At 34.8% G+C, this 22,680-nt stretch overlaps 3 protein-coding genes across 11 annotated transcripts in view; 1 reads left to right on the top strand and 2 right to left on the bottom strand.

The window, feature by feature from the left end:
• The window catches only part of TEX9 (testis expressed 9), a 61,663-nt gene extending 49,536 nt beyond the window's left edge, over window positions 1-12,127 (top strand). For 7 of the 9 annotated variants that reach the window (XM_054451612.2, XM_054451613.2, XM_054451617.2 and 4 more), the window contains 2 exons: window positions 11,057-11,191; window positions 11,819-12,127. In XM_054451612.2, the coding sequence (XP_054307587.1) occupies window positions 11,057-11,191; window positions 11,819-11,896 (213 nt within the window). In that variant the 3' untranslated portion in view covers window positions 11,897-12,127. The remainder of the gene's footprint in view (window positions 1-11,056; window positions 11,192-11,818) is intronic. The other 2 variants (XM_054451614.2, XM_054451615.2) reach the window with 1 other exon arrangement.
• NEDD4 (NEDD4 E3 ubiquitin protein ligase) overlaps window positions 1-22,680 on the bottom strand; it is a 613,929-nt gene that overhangs the window by 586,376 nt on the left and 4,873 nt on the right. The gene's annotated exons all lie outside the window — the stretch shown is intronic.
• The window catches only part of MNS1 (meiosis specific nuclear structural 1), a 44,828-nt gene continuing 33,091 nt past the window's right edge, over window positions 10,944-22,680 (bottom strand). Inside the window, exons 9-12 of the mRNA XM_054451611.2 lie at window positions 17,654-17,911; window positions 14,746-14,871; window positions 12,564-12,675; window positions 10,944-11,113 (exon numbers count right to left, since the gene is read on the bottom strand). Coding sequence (XP_054307586.1) covers window positions 12,583-12,675; window positions 14,746-14,871; window positions 17,654-17,911 — 477 coding nt within the window. The 3' untranslated portion in view covers window positions 10,944-11,113; window positions 12,564-12,582. The remainder of the gene's footprint in view (window positions 11,114-12,563; window positions 12,676-14,745; window positions 14,872-17,653; window positions 17,912-22,680) is intronic.

The following is a 22,680-nucleotide window of genomic DNA, read 5'->3' on the forward strand; positions in this document are numbered from 1 at the left end:
CTTTTCTGATTTGGCTCTCGGTTTGGCTGTTGTTGGTATATAGGAATGCTAGTAATTTTTGTACATTGATTTTGTATCCTGCAACTTTGCTGAAGTTGTTTATCTGCCAGAGGAGCTTTTGGGACAAGACTATGGGGTCTTCTAGATACAGAATTACGCCATCTGCAAACAGAGATAGTTTGACTTCCTATTTGGATGCCCTTTCTTTCTTTCTCTTACCTGATTCCTCTGGCTAGGACTTCTAATGCTATGTTGAATAGAAGTGTTGAGAGAGGGCATCCTTGTCATGTGACAGTTTTCAAGGGAATGCTTCCAGCTTTTGTCCATTCAGTATAATGTTGGCTGTGGGTTTGCCATAGATGGCTCTTATTATTTTGAGGTCTGTTCCTCCAATATCTATGTTATTTAGAATTTTTAACATGAAGGGTGTTGAATTTTATTGAAAGCCTGTGCTGCATCTATTGAGGTAATCATGTGGTTTTTGTCTTTAGTTCTGTTTATGTGATAAATTGCATTTATTGATTTGTATATGTTGAACCAACCCTGCATCCTGGGAATGAACTACTTGATCATGGTAGATAAGCTTTTTGATATGCTTCTGGATTTGGTCTGCAAATATTTTGTTGAGGATTTTTGCATCAGTGTTCATCAAGGATATTGGCCTGAAGTTTTCTTTTTTGGTTGTCTCTCTGGCAGGTTTTGGTATCAAGATGATGCTGGCCCCATAGAATGAGTTGGGAAGGAGTCCCTCCTCAGTTTTTTGCAATAGTTTCTGTAAGAATGGTACCAGCTTTTCTTTGTATATCTGGTAGAATTTGGCTGTGAATCCACTGGGTCCCAGGCTTTTTTTGGTTAGTAGGCTATTTATTACTGATTCAATTTTGAAGCTCATTATTGGTCTGTGTAGGGATTCAGTTTCTTCCTGGTTCAGTCCTGGGAGGGTGTACATGTCCAGGAATTTGTCCATCTCTTCTAGGTTTTCTAGTTTGTGTGCACAGAGGTGTTCATAGTAGTTTCTGATGGTTGTTTTTATTTCTGTGGGGTCAGTAGTAACATTCCCTTTGTCATTTCTAATTGTGTTTATTTGAATCTTCACTCTTCTTTACTCGTCTAGCTAGTGGCCTATTTTAATTTTTTCAAAAAACCAACTCCTGGATTCGTTTATCTTTTGACTGGTTTTTCATGTCTTGATTTCCTTCAGTTCAGCTCTGATTTTTGTTATTTCTCATCTTCTGCTAGCTTTGGGGTTGATTTCTTCTTGCTTCTTGAATTCTTTCACTTTGTGAAGTTACATTGTTAATTTGAGATCTTTCTAACTTTTTGATGTGGGCATTTAGTGCTATGAATTTCCCTCTTAACTCTCCCTTAGCCGTGTTCTAAAGATTCTGGTATGTTGTATCTTTGTTGTTATTTTCAACTTTTTGATTTCTGACTTAATTTCATTATTTACCCCAAAGTCATTGAGGAGCATGTTGTTTAATTTCCATGTAATTGCATGGTTTTGAGTGATTTCATAGTCTTGACTCCAGTTTATTGTGCTGTGGTCCAAGAGTGTGTTTGGTATGATTTCGGTTCTTTTACATTTGTTGAGGATTGTTTTATGTCCAATTATGTGGTCAGTTTTAGAGTATGTGCCATATGGCACTAAGAAGAATATATATTGTGTTGTTTTTGGGTGGAGAGTTCTATAAAGGTATCATATCCATTTGGTCCAGTGTTGAGTTTAGGTTCCAAATATCTTTGTTAATTTTCTACCTCGATGATCTGTCTAATACTATGGAGAGTTGAAGTCTCCCACTATTATTGTGTGAGAGTCTATGTCTCTTTGTAGGTTTCTAAGAACTTGCCTTATGAATCTGGGTGCTTCTGTGTTGTGTGCATGTATATTTAGGCTAATTAGGTCTTCTTATTGAATTCAACACTTTACCATTATGTAATGCCTTTCTTTGTCTCTTTTGATCTTTGTTGGTTTGAAACGTTTTGTCTGAAATTAGAATTGCAACCCCTGCTTTTTTCTATTTCCTGGTAGATTTTCCTCTATCCCTTTATTTTGAGCCTGTGAGAGTTATTAAATGTCAGATGGGTCTTTTGAAGACAGCATACCATTTGGGTCTTGCTTTTTTATCCAGCTTGTCACTCCATGGCTTTTAAGTGGGGCATTTAGGCTGTTTATATTCAAGGTTAGTATTGATATGTGTGGATTTGATCCTGCTATTGTGCTGTTAGCTGGTTATTAGGTTGACTTGTTTGTATGATTGCTTTACAGTGACATTGATCTGTGTGGTTAAATGTGTTTTTGTCTTAGCTGGTAGTGGTCTTTGCTTTCTATGTTTAATGCTTCTTTGAAGAGCTCTGGTAAGGCAGGTCTGGTGGTAATGGGTTCCCTCAACATTCGCTTATCTGAAGAGGATCTTATTTCTCCTTCACTTAGGTAGCTTAGTTTGGCTTAATATTAAATTCTTGAGGACTTTTTTTTTCTTTAAGAATATTGAAAAATTAGCCGGGCGTGGTGGCGGGTGCCTGTAGTCCCAGCTACTTGGGAGGCTGAGGCAGGAAAATGTCGTGAACCCGGGAGGCGGAGCTTGCAGTGAGCCGAGATCGTACCACTGCACTCCAGCCTGGGTGACAGAGCGAGACTCTGTCTCAAAAACAAAAAACAAAAAAACACAAATGTGATCCTTGTAGCTGTGCACCTATCTTATAATGAAATTGAATGTTTAGATAATCCATGAAGCAAAACCTAGATAATTATCGAATTTAGATAATCTATCAAAGCTAAGGTGCAACTGCAATAAATGCTGTGGAAAGTATATGGTGCTTTGAGCAAGTAACCAAGCCAATAAATGCCCTTTTTTTTAAAGATCCAATGAGCATTTATTATAATACAACTGGCTATTGTAGTTCTTTTGCATTTCCATGTAAGTTTTTAGAATCACATTTGGAGTTCTGATAGGCATTGCATTGAATCTATAGATCAGTTTTGGGAAAATTGACATCTTAATAGCGTCTTTAAAATCATGAATAGAGAATATCTGTTATTTAAGCCTTCTTCAATTTCTCCAAGCAGCTTTTTTATATATATATATATATATATATATACACAGATATATATATATATATACAGATATATATATATACAGATATATATATATATACAGATATATATATATATACAGATATATATATATATATACACAGATATATATATATATATATACAGATATATATATATACAGTTTCCAGAATACAGGTTTTACACATTTTTTTCAAACTTATCTCTTAGTATTTCCTTTTTTTGATGTTATAAATGTTCTTTAAATTCCAGTTTCCCATTGTTTGTTGCTATAATGGAGAAATACAATTTATGTTTGCATATTGAGTCTATATCCTCAACTTTGCTGAACTCACTTATTCTAGAAGCTTTAGGATTTTCTACAGACTTTTTCTGTAAAGGACCAACTAGTAAATGCTTTGGCTTTGTGGGCTACATATGGTCCCTTGTGTATTCTTCACTGGTTTTCTTTTTTAAAATTTATTTAACACCTTCAAAATAAATCATTTTTGGTTCACAAGTTTTAGAAAAACTGACTGCAATTTTCTGAGAGATCTTACCAGGAATGGATGTTGAATTTTGTCAAATGCTTTTTCCCATATCTATTGAAATTATATTTTTCTTTTTTAGTCTTTCAAATGTTAAAACAACCTTGTATTCCTGGGATATACTCCACTTGGTGATGGTGTATCATTATCTCTTTTATATATTATTGGTTACTTTTTTGTGAATGTCTGTATACATGGGAACATAGTGCTAGTCTGTTTAGTCTGTAGTCTTTTTTTAGTTTTTTTATACGTTATTTTCATCTTTAGGTTTTTTTGGTTGGAGTTTGTTTTGGTTTTGGTTTCAGGGTAATGCTGCCTTTATTAAATGAACTTCCAAATCATTCTTCTGGAGAAGCTCAACTTTCAGAGAAGTTTTTGTAGGGTTGGTATTATTTTTTCTTTGAATGTCTGGTAGAGTCCACAGGTAAAGCCATCTGGGCCTGAGGTTTTCTTGTGGAAAGATTTTATACTTCAAATTCAATTTCTTTAATAGATACAGAAGTATTCTTTATAGAGGCTATATTTTATTGTGTTTTGGGTGTTTATATCTGTCAAGGAACCTGTCCATTTCATTTATGTTGTCAAATTTACTGGCATACAGTTTTTTACACTAGTTCGTTATTGTCCTTTGAATATTCCTCCTACATTCCTGTGGGTCATTCCCACCTCTCATTCTTGTATTGGTAATTTGTGTCTTTTTTACTTTTTCTGATCAGTCTTACTAGAGGTTTACTAATTCTGGTTTTATTGATTTTCCTCTACTGATTTTTTATTTTTTTTATTGATTTCTGCTCTTCTATTTCTTTCCCTCTCCTTAACTTTTGGGTTCAATTTGTTCTTTTTCTCATTTTTTTTTTTTTTTTTTCTCCTAGACAGAGTCTTGCTCTGTCGCCCAGTGTGGAGTGCAGTGGCGCAAACTTGGCTCACTGCAACCTCCGCCTCCCGGGTTCAAGCGGTTCTCCTGCCTCAGCTTCCTGAGTAGCTGGGATTACAGGCCCCCGCCACCACGCTCGGCTAATTTTTGTATTTTTAGTAGAGATGGGGTTTCACCATGTTGGCCAGACTGGTCTTGAACTACTGACCTCGTGATCTGCCCGCCTCGACCTCCCAAAGTGCTGGGATTAAACAGATGTGAGCCACCACGCCTGGCCTCTTTTTCTAATTTTTTAAAATGGAAGTGGAGACTGTTGATTTGTACCCTTTCTTCTTTTCTAATATAAGCATTTAAACACTGTAAATGTTTCTCTGTGAATTTCCTTAGCTACTTCCCACCCAATTTTGATTTTTTGTATTTTCATTTTTATTCTATTCAGAAAACTTTCTAATTTTCTTTTTTATTTTCTCTGAGTCATGACAAACTTTACAAGTTTGTCATTTCATTTTTCAAATATTTGGGGATTTTCCCCAGATCCCATTCTTACTGATTTTTAATTCCATTGTGGACAGAGAATGCATTTGGTTTTATTTGGATCATTCTAAATTTACGGATACTTTTTTTGGCCCAGAATATGGTTTAAATTGGGAAATATTTCATGTGCCCTTGACAGGAATGTGCATTCTGTATTTGTTAGGTGGAGTATTCTATAAATGTCAATTATGTCAAATTGCTTGATAGTGTTGTTCAACATTTCTGTATCTTACGTATTTTCTGTGTCCTTGTTCTATCAATGATCAAGAGAGGGTTACTAAACTCTGAATAGAACTGTGAGTTTGTCTATTTTCCCTTTCAGTCTTACCAATTTTTGCATCATGTATTTTGAGACTTGGTTATTAGGTATATTAATACCCAGTATCTAAGAAGATTGTTAAATCCTCTTGAATGAATTGACCTCTTATTATTTATTTATATTTATTTTTGTTCCTGCATTCTGATACAGGTTGAGTATCCCTTATCAGAAATGCTTGGGACCAGAAGTGTTTTAGAAATGCTACAGTGGACATTTCATCTTTGAGCATCATGTCAGCACTCAAAAAGTTTTAGATTTTAGAGCATTTTGCATTTCAGACTTTTGGATTAGGGATACTCAACCTGTATTAACTTTGTTTGATATTCGTGCAACTCAAGCTTTATTTTAGTTCGTGTTAGCATTGTCTTATCTTTTTCCATTCTTTTACTTGTAACTCCTTTGTGTCGTCTCATTAGCAGCATCTAGTTGACTTTGCTTTTTAAAAAAATCCAATCTGACAGTCTCGACTTTTTAATTGAGGTGCTTACACCATTATATTTAAAATAATAATATGGTTGGGATTAAGTCTGTTAGCTAGCTATTGTTTTATTTGGCCCATATGTTTTCTTTCCCTTCTTTTTGAATTGCTTTTTTAAAGATTCCATTGTATCTCCTTTATTAGCTCATTATCTGTACTTCTTTGTATGCATTTCAGCATTTGTTATATATATGTTTATCACTGTCTACCTTCAAGTAATATAGCATTTTATGAATAACTTAAGAGCCTTTTAGCAGTATACTTCAATTACCCCCTACCCTTTCTGCTATTGTCATATGTTTTATCTATAAACTCTACATTGTTAATTTAAAAATTTTTAATTGTGGTAAGCTACACATAAAATTTACCTTCTTAAACATTTTAAGCATATAGTTCAGTAGTGTAACATAGATTCACACTGTTATACAACCTATCCATGAACTCTTTTCATCTTGCAAAAACTGAAACTCTCTACCAATTAAGCCACTCCCCATTTCCACCTCCCTCTAGACCCTGGCAACCACCATTGTACTTTCTGTCTCTATAAATTTGACTGCTCTAGGAAATAAACATGAGTAGAATTATACCATATTTGTTTTTCTTTAACTGGCTTATTTCACTTAACATAATGTTCTCAAGGTTGATCAAAGTTGTAGCATGTGTCAGAATTTCATTCCTTTTTAAGGCTTAATAATCATTGTATTTACATACCACATTTTGTTTATTCATCCATCAGTGGATACTTGGGTTGCTTCCACCTTTTGGCTAGTATGAGTTGCACTGCTTTGAACAAGGGTATACAGATATCAAGATCTCCTAGAGAAAAGTGAATGCTAGTTCCTTGATGTGTAAAGTCAGGTTGATTTGAAATCTTCTTTCCTAATGTAAGCATTTACAACTACAAATTTCCCTCTTAGCAGTGCTTATACTCTGTCCTATAAGTTTTGGTGTATTGTAGCTTTGTTGTCATTTTCCTCATGATATTTTCCAATTTGCTTTGTGATTTCTTCTTTGACCCCTTGGTAGTTTGAGTGTTTTGTTCAATCCCCACATATTTGTGGATTTTCCAGCTTTCTGTCTGCTGTTGATTTCTAGTTTGAATCAACTGTGATTGGAAAATATACTTTGTATGATTTCAGTCTTATAAAATGTGGGGAATGTTCCATGTGCACTTGAGAAAACTGTATTCTCCTATTTTTTTCATTAACATCCTTATTGAGATATAATTCATATACCATACAACCCACTTAAAATATACAAATAAGTTTGTTTTTAGTAGTCACAAAGTTGTGCAACCATCACCACAATCAATTTTGCAATTTTATCACCCCAAAAAGAACGTCTGTAGCCATTCACAGCCACTCTATATTCCCCCAACACCCTGCACCACATTCTAGCCCTAGGCAACCACTAATCTACTTCCTGTCCTCCATATTTGTCTATTCTGGTATATGAGTCTATTTTTTCTTTATTATTTCAATCGTTTTAGGGGAACAGGTGGTGGTGGTTACACAGATAAGTGCTTTAGTGGTGATTTCTGAGATTTTGGTGCACCCATCACCCGAGCAGTGTATACTGAACCCAATGTGTAGTCTTTTATCCCTCTCACCCTTCCCCCACAAGTCCCTAGAGTCCATTATATCCTTCTTATACCTTTGTGTTAGAGGACTATTCTTTATGTCTCTTAAATCTAATTGGTCTATAATGTTGTTCAAGTCCCTTATTGCTTTATTGGTCTTCTATCCAGTGATTCTATTGATTATTGGAAGTGGGGTATTGAAGTCTACTTTTATTGTAGAGTAGTCTTTTCTCCAAGTCTGTCAATGCTTGCTTCATATATTTAGGCACTTTAATGTTTGGTACATATGTAATTGTATCTGTCTTCTTGCTGAACTGGCCCTTTTGTTTGGCCCATATGTTCTTATGTAATGTCCTTCTTGGTATGTTTTTAACATTTTGACTTAAAGTCTATTTTGTCAGATATTACTGTAGTCACTCCTGTTTTCTACTGGTTACAAAATTTCAGATTATCTTTTTCCATCATTTTACCTTAAACATATGCATATCTCTGGATCTAAAGTTAGTTGCATGTAGACAGCATATAGTTGGATTTTGGTTTTTAAAAATCCATTCTTCCATTCAATTTATTTTGGTTAGGGAGTTTTGTCCATTTACATTTAAAGTTACTTGGAGGTCTGTTGCTATTTGTTCACAGTTTTCTGTATGTCTTGAGGACTTTTAACCTCTCATTTCCTCCCTTATTGCCTTCCTTAGTGTTTAGTTGATTTTGTGTAATGATGCAACTTCAGTCGTATATAAAGACTCTACTCCTTTTCAGCCCCTCCCCTACCTTGTGTTGTTGGTATCACAAATTAGATCTTTAGGTTATGTACCCATTAACAACAATTTATAGTATTTTTTATGCTTTTGTCTTTTAAATTCAATGAAAGAATGAAAAGTGAGTTGTCAACCAAAATTAAAATAATACAGGCCTTTATATTTGTCCAAATATTTACATTTACTGGGGAATTTCATATTTGCATATAGCTTTGAGTTATTGTCTAGTATCCTTTTGTTTCAGCTTGAAGGATTTTCTTTAGGATTTTGTAGGGAAGATACAGTGGTAATGAATTTCCTCAGCTCTTATCTAGGAATGTCTTAATTTCTTCTTCATTTTTGAAGGACACTTTGCTGGATGCAGTATTCTTCTAGGTTTTTTTCTTTCAGCACTTTAAATATATCATCCTACTGACTTCTGGCCTGCAAAGTTTCTGCTGAAAAATCTGCTGATAATCTTACAGATGCTCCCTTGCATGTGATGAGCCATTTTGTCTTGTTGCTATCAAGATTTTTTCTTTGACACTCAACTGATTAAAATGTGTCTTGCTGTAGGTCTCTTTGGGTTTATCCTACTTGGAGTTCATGGAGCTTTTTGTATTTGTGTATCCATTTCTTTCCTTAAATTTGGCAATTTTTCAGCTATTACTTCTTCAAATAAGTTACTTGTCTCCTTTTCTATCTCTTCTAAGATTACACTAATATACATACTGGCCCACTTGATGGTGTCCCTTAGCTGCTGTTCACTTTTCTTCATTCTTTTACTTTTGGCTCCTCTGACCTGCTCATTTCCCATGACCTGTCTGAAAGCTCGCTCATTCTTTCTTATACCTGTACAACTCTGCTGTTGAACCCTTCAAGTGAATTTTTCCATTCAGTTACTGTATTTTTCAGCTTTAGAATTTGTTTGGTTCTTTTTTGTAATTTTTGTTGATAGTCTCATTTTATTAATATATAGGTACCCTGATTTCATTTAGTTGTCAATATTCTCCTTCAGCTCATGGAGCATATTTATGGCAGTTATTTTAAAGCCCTTGTCAAATAAATGAGAAGCCTTTGTTTCTTTAGGATACACTTCTGGATATTAATTTTGTTCCTTTAATATGGTCCATGTTTCCCTGTTTCTTTGAATGTCTTGTGATCTTACATTGAAAAATGGGTGTTTGAAAAAACAGCCACTTCTCCCAGTCTTGCAGACTGGCTGCATGCAAGCAAAGACCTTCACTAATCAGCATGGCGTAAAGTCTTGAGGTCCTCTCATACCTTTTCTAGGGATGTGTCTTACCTGGGCCTGTGTGTTTTAATTCCAGTTTTCCATACACACGGCTTCTTTTAAATGTCCTAATTACCTAAAAGTCTCACTACTTCTTCTCACAGATTTAGATGCTGTATTGTATTCCTCTGCCCATAATTTTTTGCCACCAGGTTCCTGCAGTTCTGCAGACTCACTGCACCTCTCACATTCAATGGTACCAACCACCTGTTTCCGTAGCTTCCAACCTGATATCCAAATGATGCAGCTGTTCCCATCAGTACTAAGTCAGGCAAGACAGATACCAGTCCCTCAGGCAGGCCCCAGAAAAGCCAGAATGTTGCAAGCACGTCTACTCTTTTCCTTCCATTCCAAGGGAAGAACTGGGAATTGGGTGGCTTCTTCCTGACTGTGCTGTGCCAGGGAGGATGTGGGTAAAGGGTGAGCAAAACACCATGACATTTCCTACTATTTTGAGTATGGCCTTTTCTTAGTTAGGCAGTCTCTTGGTTGCTGCTGCTGACTGATTGGTTTCTAGAGCTCTCCCAAAGCTACTTTGGTCTGTATCATATAGTCAGTCTTTCAATGGGGAAGCAAAGGCCTGGAGCTTCCTAATCCACCATTTTGCTGAAAATACTCTATCTTTTAAAGAGGTTTTTTTTTTTTTTTGAAAAGGTATATATATATACACACACACACACACATCTATAGATAAGATTACACATTACTATTTCTGTTTTTTTTCCTCCATCTTTTTTATGTGTGTGTACAGAGATTCACATTTCCTTCTGGTATCATTTTCCTTTTGTATGAATGACTTCCTTTAACATTTCAAGTATAGATCTTCCTATACTTAATGATTTCTACTGACCCTTTTTCTGCTTTGCCCAAATTACTAAAGAGCTTATCCAGTCCATTTTTACCAAGATTACAAACTTGGTCTCCCCCTTCTCATGGGAAGTGGGTAAATTCTCTGCTTAGCTAAAGGCCACAGCCATTTCCTTTCACAGGTACCTAGGAGTCTCACCCTCTAAATGGTATTTAGATATCGGCCAAGCATTTGAGGGAAATACATATGCATGTTTTGAGGGCTCTCTTTTTCTAGAATTTTGTACCACCTTGGCAGCCCTGCTCTCTGACTCCTCAGTCCAATAAGACTACTACTTTTTGCTTGAGTTCTTATCTCTGTGAACCCACGAACTGGAAAGTGCTTTTAGGAGAAGCTAGTTGAATGTGGATCTCAACCAGTATTTCTGCTCTTTCAAGGACCATATTGCTTCCAGTTTCTACTTATTATTGATTACTCATCTACGCCTTCAAATATATTTTTTAAATGTTTTTAAAATATATTTTCAAATATATTTTTGAAAATTCATAAATCCAGAGTTTATGTTGGTTCAATACAAGCTACTTTGCCATTACTGGAATTAGAACTGAGTTATTTTAAAAACATTTTTTAAAAATGGGAAATACCTGAGCATGACTAAAAGCTATCAAATTCCAGTAATTCAGTAATGGAAAGCAATTTTTATTTACAAAAAATTTTACATTTCAGTTTAAAAAAGTACTTTTTATTACTGTTGTGAGGATAGTCTATAATTCTTTCCATTGAGAGGCTGTATATTAAAAAAGAATACATGGCACTTTTTTTTCCTTTTGTAGGACATAGCAAATGAAGAACACAAAAAAATTGAAGTGTTAAAATCAGAAAACAAGAAGCTAGAAAAACAAAAAGGAGAATTAATGATAGGGTTCAAGAAACAGTTAAAATTAATTGATGTTTTAAAAAGGCAAAAGGTGAGTCTATCATTAAAGTTAAATCATCTTATTATTTGTACCTTTCTTACTAAAAAATTTAGCATTTTTCACTTTAGGTATGTTTTTGACATCTTTAGGCACTGAACTTCATATAAAATGCATCATACATATGAAATCATAGGAAATCTGACATGTATAGTGAGATTTATATATGTGTCATCAAGCAAGTGGATATTTTCACATAAGTAAATTAGTGTAGAAAATGGGACTGGAAAATACAGTATAGGTACTTCTCAACTACAGAAAGTACCAAATTAAAGAATGACTATTAGGGGACTGTTTGCCTCTTCAAACCTTAGAGTAAACATCGCTTCCAAACCACTATTGCTGCTTTCTCTAAAAATTCATAGTTCTGACACTTTCCTTCTTTGCAAAGGTCAGGTATTACAATATTATAGAATTATTATCTTAAAAGTAAGTTGGTTCAATACTACTGTTGGACAATACCATTTCAAATATCATGCTTATTGGAATTAAGAGTATACATTCCTACAACAGAACTTATATTCTGACAATATATTATCCACACATTTTTACAAACTTCCTATTGTTTGGTGGCCTACTCTTAATACTAAATCAGACAATATTGATTTTTTTTTTTAACAGATGCATATTGAAGCTGCCAAGATGCTATCTTTCACTGAGGAGGAATTTATGAAAGCACTTGAATGGGGAAATTCATAAGTGATCTACTTCAGTTAGTCTCTATGACAGTATGTGATGGATACCCATTTTACTTATTGTAATGGTTTGAATGATTTTTACTCTTCATAAGTAATATATTTGATTATGAAATCAAAATAATTTCAAAGAATTCCCTTTTTAGATTTAGGAGATACAAAACTGATGCATTATTCTGATATGTAGTTATTAGAAAAAAAATTTTGTAAAATAAAGCAACAATTTAACTCTTGAGTCTGCTATCTTATGACCTATTAGCTCTTTTTGAGTTGTTTTTTAAGTTCTTACTTAACATGACAATTAAGCACATTAGATAATAAAATTCTTGACTCTTTTCATTTACAATTCTCCTCCCTTACAGTAGACCAGACCAAAAAAGAAGAAAATTCCAAATATTTATTTCCCTGGCTTAGTCAAGGTAAATATACTGTCTTGAGGATGGGGATGCAAACAATGCTCTGTAGTGTTGTAGAAATTGGATTTTGAAATTATCAGTACAAAAATTACAGTTTGATTAAAATTAATTTTTATCTGATAATTGTTTACAAGTTATGAAATTCAGTGATGATTTACAAAATCCAAATAGACAATGGATACCTACTGCCACTGAACTGTAAAACAAAAGTTATGCTGACATCTAGTGGTAACATACAAAAAATCTATGCTTTACCCAATTTTGATGATATCAATCATTTCTCTTCACAAATGTCACTCCTTTGCTGATACACTTTCCTGAACTCTTCACCAAGCAGATCAATATCATCCTCTTTTTTAAATACTCCCTACAAGAAAAATATTTTGTGGGTTACTTTTGAATACCAGAATATTTCACTAAATGCTTTTAAGACTGACAAAGACATGAGGTTAGTAAAGTTATCTCCAAGGCAATGAAATCTATTCAACAGATTAATGAAACTTCAAAAAAAATCAATCAATACTTTTCAAAAAATCAGACTTTACATATATACTGAATATTCCTAGACTGACCCAATTTTCTGATTTATCAGCTCTAGTGTAGGAGCTTTTCATAGGAATCTGAGCTCTTCTACGAGTTCTACTGCTTGGATTACCTAGATAGGAAGGCACTTCATCTATACTGTACCCTACCCTTTTCTTTAAATAGCTCTATAATATGATTGATATAATGGTGAGCTTCGATAGATTCATGCATGGGATTAGTTCTTCATGCCTCAGTTCTATGGCTAATCAGCAAACAAACAGTCAATCTTGCAGAAAAGAATCCAGGTTTGGAGTTAAGCCATTTAAGCAAACCCTTTGGAATTCTTCACTGTTCTATTTTTCTTCTCCCCTACAGTATACTGCAAAAGGCTCTTTAAAACAAAATTAAATATTCACTTATCTTGCAATCTAAAGAATTTTAGGGATAACTGAGGTCATTTGGCGCCATTAGGACCTAAAGGATAAAGGTCATTTTTGGATATCAAGTTTATTAATCCCTCCTGCTGCCTCCACAATTATTTCCTCTACAAAAACATCAAATCCCAAAGACATTCCTACAATTTATAATTTATTTTATGAAATTTATTAATTACATGTGGATTTTATCATTAATACATCATTTTGTATTCCTTAATCCTTTCTAACCAATTAGACTATCAAGTCCTGTGGCCAGGCAATAATTACCTATCTTTTTCCTTCCTTAGCACCAGAGTGAATATAATAAAATATGCACTTGATTCTACTGAATAAAATATGAAATGGCATTTCTATAGCTGAAAGATGGTGATCTTATTTATGTGAGTCTAGATGTTTATGTGGTCTATGAAACTGTTATTACTTTTTTAAGACAAGGTCTCACTCTGTTGCCCAGGCTCGAGTGCAGTGGCAAGATTATGGGTCACTGCAGCTTCAACTTTCCAGGCTCAAGCAATCTTCCAACCTCAGCCTCCAGAGTATCTGGGACTACAGGCATGCATCACCACATCCAGTTAACTTTTTATTTTTTGTAGCAATGGGATCTCCCCATGTTGCCCAGGCTGGTCTTAAACTCCTGGGCTCAGGTGATCCTCCTGCCTCAGCCTCCCAAAGTGCTGGGATTATAGGCATGAGTCGCCATGCCCAGCCAGTTACTATTTTATTTGAAGTCACAGTGTGTCTGAGGTATACATTAAAATTCACTATCTTCTGGAATTTTAAAAATCAAGTTTAACTAGTTATAACTTCCTACTATAGAGCAGATCTGTCTCAAGCTCAGTTCAAGCATGTGCCTATTACTGGTGTTACCAGTGACAATGTTTTCATACACATTCTCATCTTTGGCATATAAGTACTACAGTTGTTCTAGGGTAGCTTTAGATTTCCTACACTAAAAGGGGAGAAAAGAAACTCTAAAATACAAACTCAGGCCAGGTGTGGTGGCCCACGCCTGTAATCCCAGCACTTTGGGAGGCTGAGGCAGATGGATCATCTGAGGCCAAGAGTTCAAGACCAGCCTGGCCAACGTAGCAAAACCCTGTCCTTACCAAAAATACAAAAATTAGCTGGGTGTGGTGGCAAACACCTATAATCCCAGCTACTCAGGAGGCTGAAGCAGGAAAATCACCGGGAGGCAGAGGTTGCAGTAAGCTGACATCTTGCCACAGCACTCCAGCCTGGGCGATAAATAAACTACAAATTCAGTAAATCAAGCTCATACATCTAATGTGCCAAGACCAATCATTTTAGATATACTGAAATGGGCCCAGAAAGGTTCAGTGCCTGGACAGGATCCCATTGCTGCTTCATAACCGAGCAAGAAGTGAGCAAAACCTAGGCACTCTAAAATCCAAATACCATGTTTTTTTCACTACTAGAGGTCATGAAGATTACAACTTGAGATAAATCTCACTTACTTTAGGGAGATAGCCTAGTAAGTTTGTAGCATGCTCTTTGAGAAGTTTTAGCCTTTCTTCTTCAATAATTGCATTAATAAATCCTTGCTGCCTTTGCTGCAACTGCCACTCTTCTAGTTCACGTTGCTGGAAATGCAGATCAAATTTTGTTATCACACAGTACATTAATATTATACAAAGTTTTCAAATAAAACTACTCATGCAATGAATTAGATAAAATTGATGAACTATTTATGACACTAAGTTCAAAAGATTCTAGATAATATATATTTTTAAAATATATATTTTATGTCTATACACATATCTATGTATTTTTTACTATCATTATTCCTTTAAAATTACAAGGAGGCAAACAAACATTTTCAGGAAAGTGTCTTCATTACCAAGGGAAAAAATATTCAAAGGAGTGACTGCCTGATACAGTAAATATTTACTGAATGCTTACCATATGCCAGATGCTGAAGAGTTTACAGTGTAAAACAAACAAAAAATCGCAAATAAAGAAGATCAGAAATATCTAAAGGATATTTTCATATATTTTTTTATATATACATTTATATATTTATATTTATTAAATATATAAATATATATAAAATATATTTATATATTATAAATATATATATAAAATATATTTATATATTATAAATATATATATATTTATATATATATATAATGTATATATAAAGATGATATGAAGCATGAGAATTCCACTAGTATTTCTTAGGAAAGAGCTCACTCTTACATAATCACATCAAAATTCTGGGCCATATAGAAAAGATGACTTGAACTACGTGAAAGAACAGTAATCTACTAAGCCACTGTTAATTTGAGACTGTACTTGCATTCAGACCTAATTCTATCTTAATTCATCCATTCCTCATAAAGAGGAGCTACAGGAAAGTTCTGTAATGTTACAGGGGAAGGCAAACTTGATACATTTTTGTCCAATGGTAGAGTCGACTTTGGGCTAATGCAGATTTTCCTAAGAAGGATCTGGTAGGCCACATTCAATGTTTATCCTAAAAAGAAAAATTTATAGTAAATTAAATTGTTTAGGCAGTTATGAAATCAACTTATCCATTTAGGACAAATTCTGAATAGCTTTGGTGTAGGAAACTACCTCCTGGGAAGTTTCAGATTTTGTCTGAACATATGATTTTCGTAGAGGTAGAGAGAATTACAGATACCTATTTAGGAATATCTCTGAAATCCAAAAAACATGGTTAGACCTTATAGGATTGTATAAATGAGTTTCATCACGAAGATCTGTCCTTGCCTTGGGGCCAGAACAAAAATGATGCCCAATCAAACTGACAAAACGAAGCCGACAGCTTCATATTGGGAACATTTATAAGTCTTTAAAAATTAAGACAAAAATTATTTGTATAAGTATCTATGCATTAGGTGGCTTTATCTGATTTCCATTTAGTTTTTAGTCTGATTTCCAGTTAGTTGTCTTGCTAACTTTTCCAGGAGCTTTCTCCTATCCAAGTACTAACCAGGCCTGATCCTGCTTAGCTTCTGAGAACAGATGAGCTCCAATCTGAAATATAACAGCACTTGTATTCCCATGAGTTTCTCATATTTGAAACATTTGCATTATTTTGATTCCTACTTTGTATAGTTTTAAAAGAAGTCATGTAAGTCTCACTTAGTCTTCCTTTAAATTCTTCTCTTCCTACCGATTTTCAAAACACCTACATATTATCCATTTGGTTCTTAAACCACAAAAATCTAGTGAGACAATATAAGTATTTAGTTTTACGGATGAGACATAAATAAATCAATGTATCCAAAGCCAAAAACTTTGTTCCCTCTCCAACACTTAAGTCTACATTTCCAACTAGTAATCTTCCCCTGGGCCACCCAAATCATTTTGGGTGGACAAAATAGAATTATTTGCCCCCTCAAAATCTATTTCTTTTCCTCTATACTCTTTCCTTAGGATGTCACCCAGTCACCCATTAAAGATGGAAGTGATACATGGACACAGGGAGAGGAACATCACACACCAGGGCCTGTCGGGGAGTGGGGGGGACAAGGGGAAGGGAGAGCGTTAGGACAAATACCTAATGCATGCAAGGCTTAAAACCTAGATGACGGGTTGATAGGTACAGCAAACCACCATGGCACATGTATACCTGTGTAACAAACCCGCATGTTGTGCACATGCATCCTGGAACTTAAAATATTAAAAAAATAATTAAAAAGATGGAATGACAGTATTATTTATTAGTAGTATCCTTAAGTAAGTCTTCTCTCACCCTAGATCTCACTGGTCACCAAGCCCCATCAATTCTGTATCCTTAACATCTCTCAGGTGGATCCCTTATCCATTTGCATGGGTTTCACCACTTGTCACTGGGATTATTATAATAACTTACTTACTGATCTCCCTATCTCCAGGCTTACTCATCTCTTATCTACCTTCAACGCTCTCACTTGAATCGTCTTTCAAAGTGCAGATCTTAATATATAGCTTTTCAATCTTCAGTGGCTTCCCTTAGAAAAGCCCACCTTCTTAAAATAGCATGCAGGGTGTTCATGATCTGTTTCTCTCTCTGCCATACCGAAACATCCATAGCTCTATAACCTATTATCACATGTACATGACATATTTATAATTACTTTTTATATATTTTTTTAACCAAGACCATAAATTCATAGGTGACATGGACTTAGTTTTATTTACCTTTTATGTTCTCAATACCAACCAGTGTTTAGCACACAGAAAGCATCAATAAATATTTTCTAGAAGCAAAAATGGTCAGAAAATTTATATATATATTAGTAAACATACTAACATTGTCTGGCATATAAAGCTTCTCAGTAAATGTTTAGTGGATGACAGATGAGCTAATTGCAGCTTAATGATAATGACCAAAAAAACCCCACAACTTTTTCTTACTTTGTCTGCAAGGAATTGCTGGCGACGCTCTTCAATAAGTTTTTCCACAGCCCTCCTGTGTTCCAGCTGCTTCATTCTTTGTTTCTGAGCATTCATTAATTCTATTCGATCATCCTCAGCAAATTTAGCTAGCATAGTTTTTCTAAAGTTCTCCTCTTCCTCTTTTGCAGCCTGTAGCACTAATTCCTTCAAGGCCATTTGTTCCTCAAAATCTTGCTTCATCTCTTTTTGCTTTCTCAATTTCTTTTCTGCTTCTTCCTAAACAATACAGCTGAAAGTTAATTTAGTAACTATTTCCTTACACCAGATTTATAAGGAAAGAGTGATAGAGTTTGGTTAAATTTAGTATTACAATATGAAATCATACAAACTGAAAAAGTAAGGCTTTTCATGATAACTTTGTCCATCCCTTTAAAACTAGCTGGATAAAGAATATGTTTACGTTTGGATTGTTTTCTGTTACTCATGAACAAATTTTAATTTATATTTACCATCTTGTTTCTCTACTCAGAATTAACACATAACTGCTTTGAAAAGAGCTGTTACAAAAGCCTTTTTTGCACACCTGAGTTTATTCATCTAAAGTCTGTGGTAATTATGAATCATTCCAGAATCTTGCTTACAAAAGCTGTCCAAACCACCCATAAGTATTTTTCAGTTTCCAACTTCCTCCTCAAAATCAAAGCTGCACTTACCCATCTCTAGTCTTCTAATATTCCCTTCATTCTCCAAAATTCTCTAAAATTTAAAAACAATTATCTAGCAATGACAATCAGTACTTCTTTAGGGAAATTCAAATATAGTTGGAACAGTTAAGTCCTTTCCTATAAGCTTTTATTTTCGGAACAGTTTATTATGAAAAATTTCATACATACTAAAAAATATAATTTTACAATGGTCACTCACTTCTAAATAATTCATGGGCCAAAGAGGGAATGCCAAGGAAAATAAATACATTGTAGTTAATAAAAATGAGACAGCAAAATTTGTGAGATGCTGCTAAAGCTGTTCTGAGAGACATTTATAGCACTAAATGGATACATTTAGGAAAATGTATATATAGCACTAAATGCATGTATGTAGGAAAAGTCTCAAATCGATAATCTAAGCCCCCACTTCAAGAACCTACAAAAAGAACTGTAAAGTAAACCCAAAATAAGCAGAAGGAAAAAAATAATAAAACTGTAGAAATCAATAGAATTAAAAATAGAAAATAGACAATTATCGGTGAAACAAAAGGCTGGTTCTTAAAAAAAATCAATGAAATGGACAGACCTTTAACAAGGCTGACCAAGAAAAAAAAATGAATGAATAAGCAAATAACCAGTATCAGGAATAAAACATAGGATATCACTAGAGACCCTACAGACATCAAAAGGATAATACAGGAATACTACAAATTATTATACACACATAAATTTGGCAACTTAGATGAAATGGATCACTTCCTTGAGAAACACAAGCTACCAAAACTCACCAAATATGAAATAAGGTAATCTGAATAGTCCTACCACTATCAAGGAGATTGAATTAATAACTTAAAATTCCTCCAAAATAAAACCTCAAGTCAGGATGGTTTCACTAGAAAATTCTATCAAATGTTTAAAGAATTAACACGAATTCTACACAATCTCTTCCAGAAAACAGAAGAGGAAGAAACATATCCCCATTCATTTTATGAAGATAGTATTACCCTGCTACCAATATAAAAAATTACAGACCAATATTCCTCGTGAATATGGATGCACAAATCTTTAACCCAATATTAGAAAAATAGATCATACATTAAAAGAATTATTCACCACGACCAAGTATTGTTTATTACAGGGATGCAAGGCTGGTTCAATACTCAAAAATCAATGTAATATACTCGGTTAAAGAAGAAAAAGTACATAAATCATATCAGTAGGAAAAAGTGTTTAACCAAGGATATCCAGGAATTGAACTCAGCTCTGCACCAAGCAGACCTAATAGACATCTACAGAACTCTCCACCCCAAATCAACAAAATATACATTCTTCTCAGCACCACACTGCACTTATTCCAAAGCTGACCACATAGTTGGAAGTAAAGCACTCCTCAGCAAATGTAAAAGAACAGAAATTATAACGAACTGTCTCTCAGACCACAGTGCAATCAAACTAGAACTCAGGATTAAGAAACTCACTCAAAACTGCTCAGCTACATGGAAACTGAACAACCTGCTCCTGAATGACTACTGGGTACATAACAAAATGAAGGCAGAAATAAAGATGTTCTTTAAAACCAATGAGAACAAAGACACAACATACCAGAATCTCTGGGACACATTTAAAGCAGTGTGTAGAGGGAAATTTATAGCACTAAATGCCCACAAGAGAAAGCAGGAAAGATCTAAATTTGACACCCTAATATCACAATCAAAAGAACTAGAGAAGTAAGAGCAAACACATTCAAAAGCTAGCAGAAGGCAAGAAATAACTAAGATCAGAGCAGAACTGAAGGAGATAGAGATACAAAAAAACCCTTCAAAAAAATCAATGAATCCAAGAGCTGTTTTTTTTTTTAAAAGATCAACAAAATTGATAGACTGCTAGCAAGACTAATAAAGAAGAGAGAAGAATCAAATAGACACAATAAAAAATGATAAAGGGAATATCACCACGGATCCAACAGAAATACTACCATCAGAGAATACTATAAACACCTCTACACAAAAAAACTAGAAAAGCTAGAAGAAATGGATAAATTCCTGGACACATACACCCTCCCAAGACTAAGCCAGGAAGAAGTTGAATCCCTGAATAGACCAATAACAGGATCTGAAATTGAGGCAATAAAGTAGCCTACCAATAAAAAAAAGTCCAGGACCAGACGGATTCACAGCCGAATTCTACCAGAGGTACAAGGAGGAGCTGGTACCATTCCTTATGAAACTATTCCAATCAATAGAAAAAGAGGGAATCCTCTCTAACTCATTTTATGAGGCCAGCATCATCCTGATACTTTGGTCATCTGTCATCCTGACAGAGACACAACAAAAAAAGAGAATTTAAGGCCAATATCCCTGATGAACATTGATGCAAAAATCCTCAATAAAATACTGGCAAACCGAATCCAGCAGCACATCAAAAAGCTTATCCACCATGATCAAGTGGGCTTCATCCCTGGGATGCAAGGCTATTTGAACATATACAAATCAATAAATGTAATCCAGCATATAAACAGAACCAAAGACAAAAACCACATGATTATCTCAATAGATGCAGAAAAGGCCTTTGACAAAATTCAACAGCCCTTCATGCTAAAAACTCTCAATAAATTAGGTATTGATGGGACGTATCTCAAAATAATAAGAGCTATCTATGACAAACCCACAGCCAATATCATACTGAATGGGCAAAAACTGGAAGCATTCCCTTTGAAAACTGGCACAAGACAGGGATGCCGTCTCTCACCACTCCTATTCAACATAGTGTTGGAAGTTCTGGCCAGGGCCATCAGGCAGGAGAAAGAAATAAAGGGTATTCAATTAGGAAAAGAGGAAATCAAATTGTCCTTGTTTGCAGATGACATGATTGTATATTTAGAAAACCCCATTGTCTCAGCCTAAAATCTCCTTAAGCTGATAAGCAACTTCAGCAAAGTCTCAGGATACAAAATCAATGTGCAAAAATCACAAGCATTCTTATACACCAATAACAGACAAACAGAGAGCCAAATCATGAGTGAACTCCCATTCACAATTGCTTCAAAGAGAATAAAATACCTAGGAATCCAACTTACAAGGGATGTGAAGGACCTCTTCAAGGAGAACTGCAAACCACTGCTCAATGAAATAAAAGAGGACACAAACAAATGGAAGAACATTCCATGCTCATGGATAGAAGAATCAATATCATGAAAATGGCCATACTGCCCAAGGTTATTTACAGATTCAATGCCATCCCCATCAAGCTACCAATGACTTTCTTCACAGAATTGGAAAAAACTACTTTAAAGTTCATATGAAACCAAAAAAGGGCCTGCATTGCCAAGTCAATCCTAAGCCAAAAGAACAAAGCTGGAGGCATCACGCTACCTGAATTCAAACTATACTACAAGGCTACAGTAACCAAAACAGCATGGTACTGGTACCAAAACAGAGATATAGACCAATGGAACAGAACACAGCCCTCAGAAATAATACCAAACATCTACAACCATCTGAACTTTGACAAACCTGACAAAAACAAGCAATAGGGAAAGGAATCCCTATTTAATAAATGGTGCTGGGAAAACTGGCTAGCCATATGTAGAAAGCTGAAACTGGATCCCTTCCTTACACCTTATACAAAAATTAATTCAGGATGGATTAAAGACTTAAATGTTAGACCTAAAACCATAAAAACCCTAGAAGAAAACCTAGGCAATACCATTCAGGACATAGGCATGGGCAAGGACTTCATGTCTAAAACACCAAAAGCAATGGCAACAAAAGCCAAAATTGACAAATGGGATCTAATTAAACTAAAGAGCTTCTGCACGGCAAAAGAAACTACCATCAGAGTGAGCAGGCAACCTACAGAATGGGAGAAAATTTTTGCAATCTACCCATCTGACAAAGCTAATATCCAGAATCTACAAAGAACTCAAACAAATTTACAAGAAAAAATCAAACAACCCCAGCAAAAAGTGGGCGAAGGATATGAATAGACACTTCTCAAAAGAAGACATTTATGCAGCCAACATACAAGAACAGGAAAGGTGATGTCTACTCTCATCACTCTTCTTCAACATAGCACTAGCCAGTGGTGCTGGAAATTTTAGCCAGCATGTAAGGCAAGGAAAGGAAGTAAAAAGTATACAGATCAGAAAGGAAGAAACAGCCTGTACCTCTGGGCAGAAGACATGCCTGACTATGTAGGGAAAAAAATTCCTACAGCTAACAAGTGAATTCAGCAAGGTTGTGAGATACAAGATAAACACAAAAGTATCAATTCACTGGCAACGAGTACATGAACACCAAAATAAAAGCTAACATTCCATTTACAATTGCTCAAAAAATG

Source organism: Pongo pygmaeus, chromosome 16, assembly GCF_028885625.2.
Source record: "Pongo pygmaeus isolate AG05252 chromosome 16, NHGRI_mPonPyg2-v2.0_pri, whole genome shotgun sequence".
Lineage (NCBI taxonomy): Eukaryota > Metazoa > Chordata > Mammalia > Primates > Hominidae > Pongo > Pongo pygmaeus.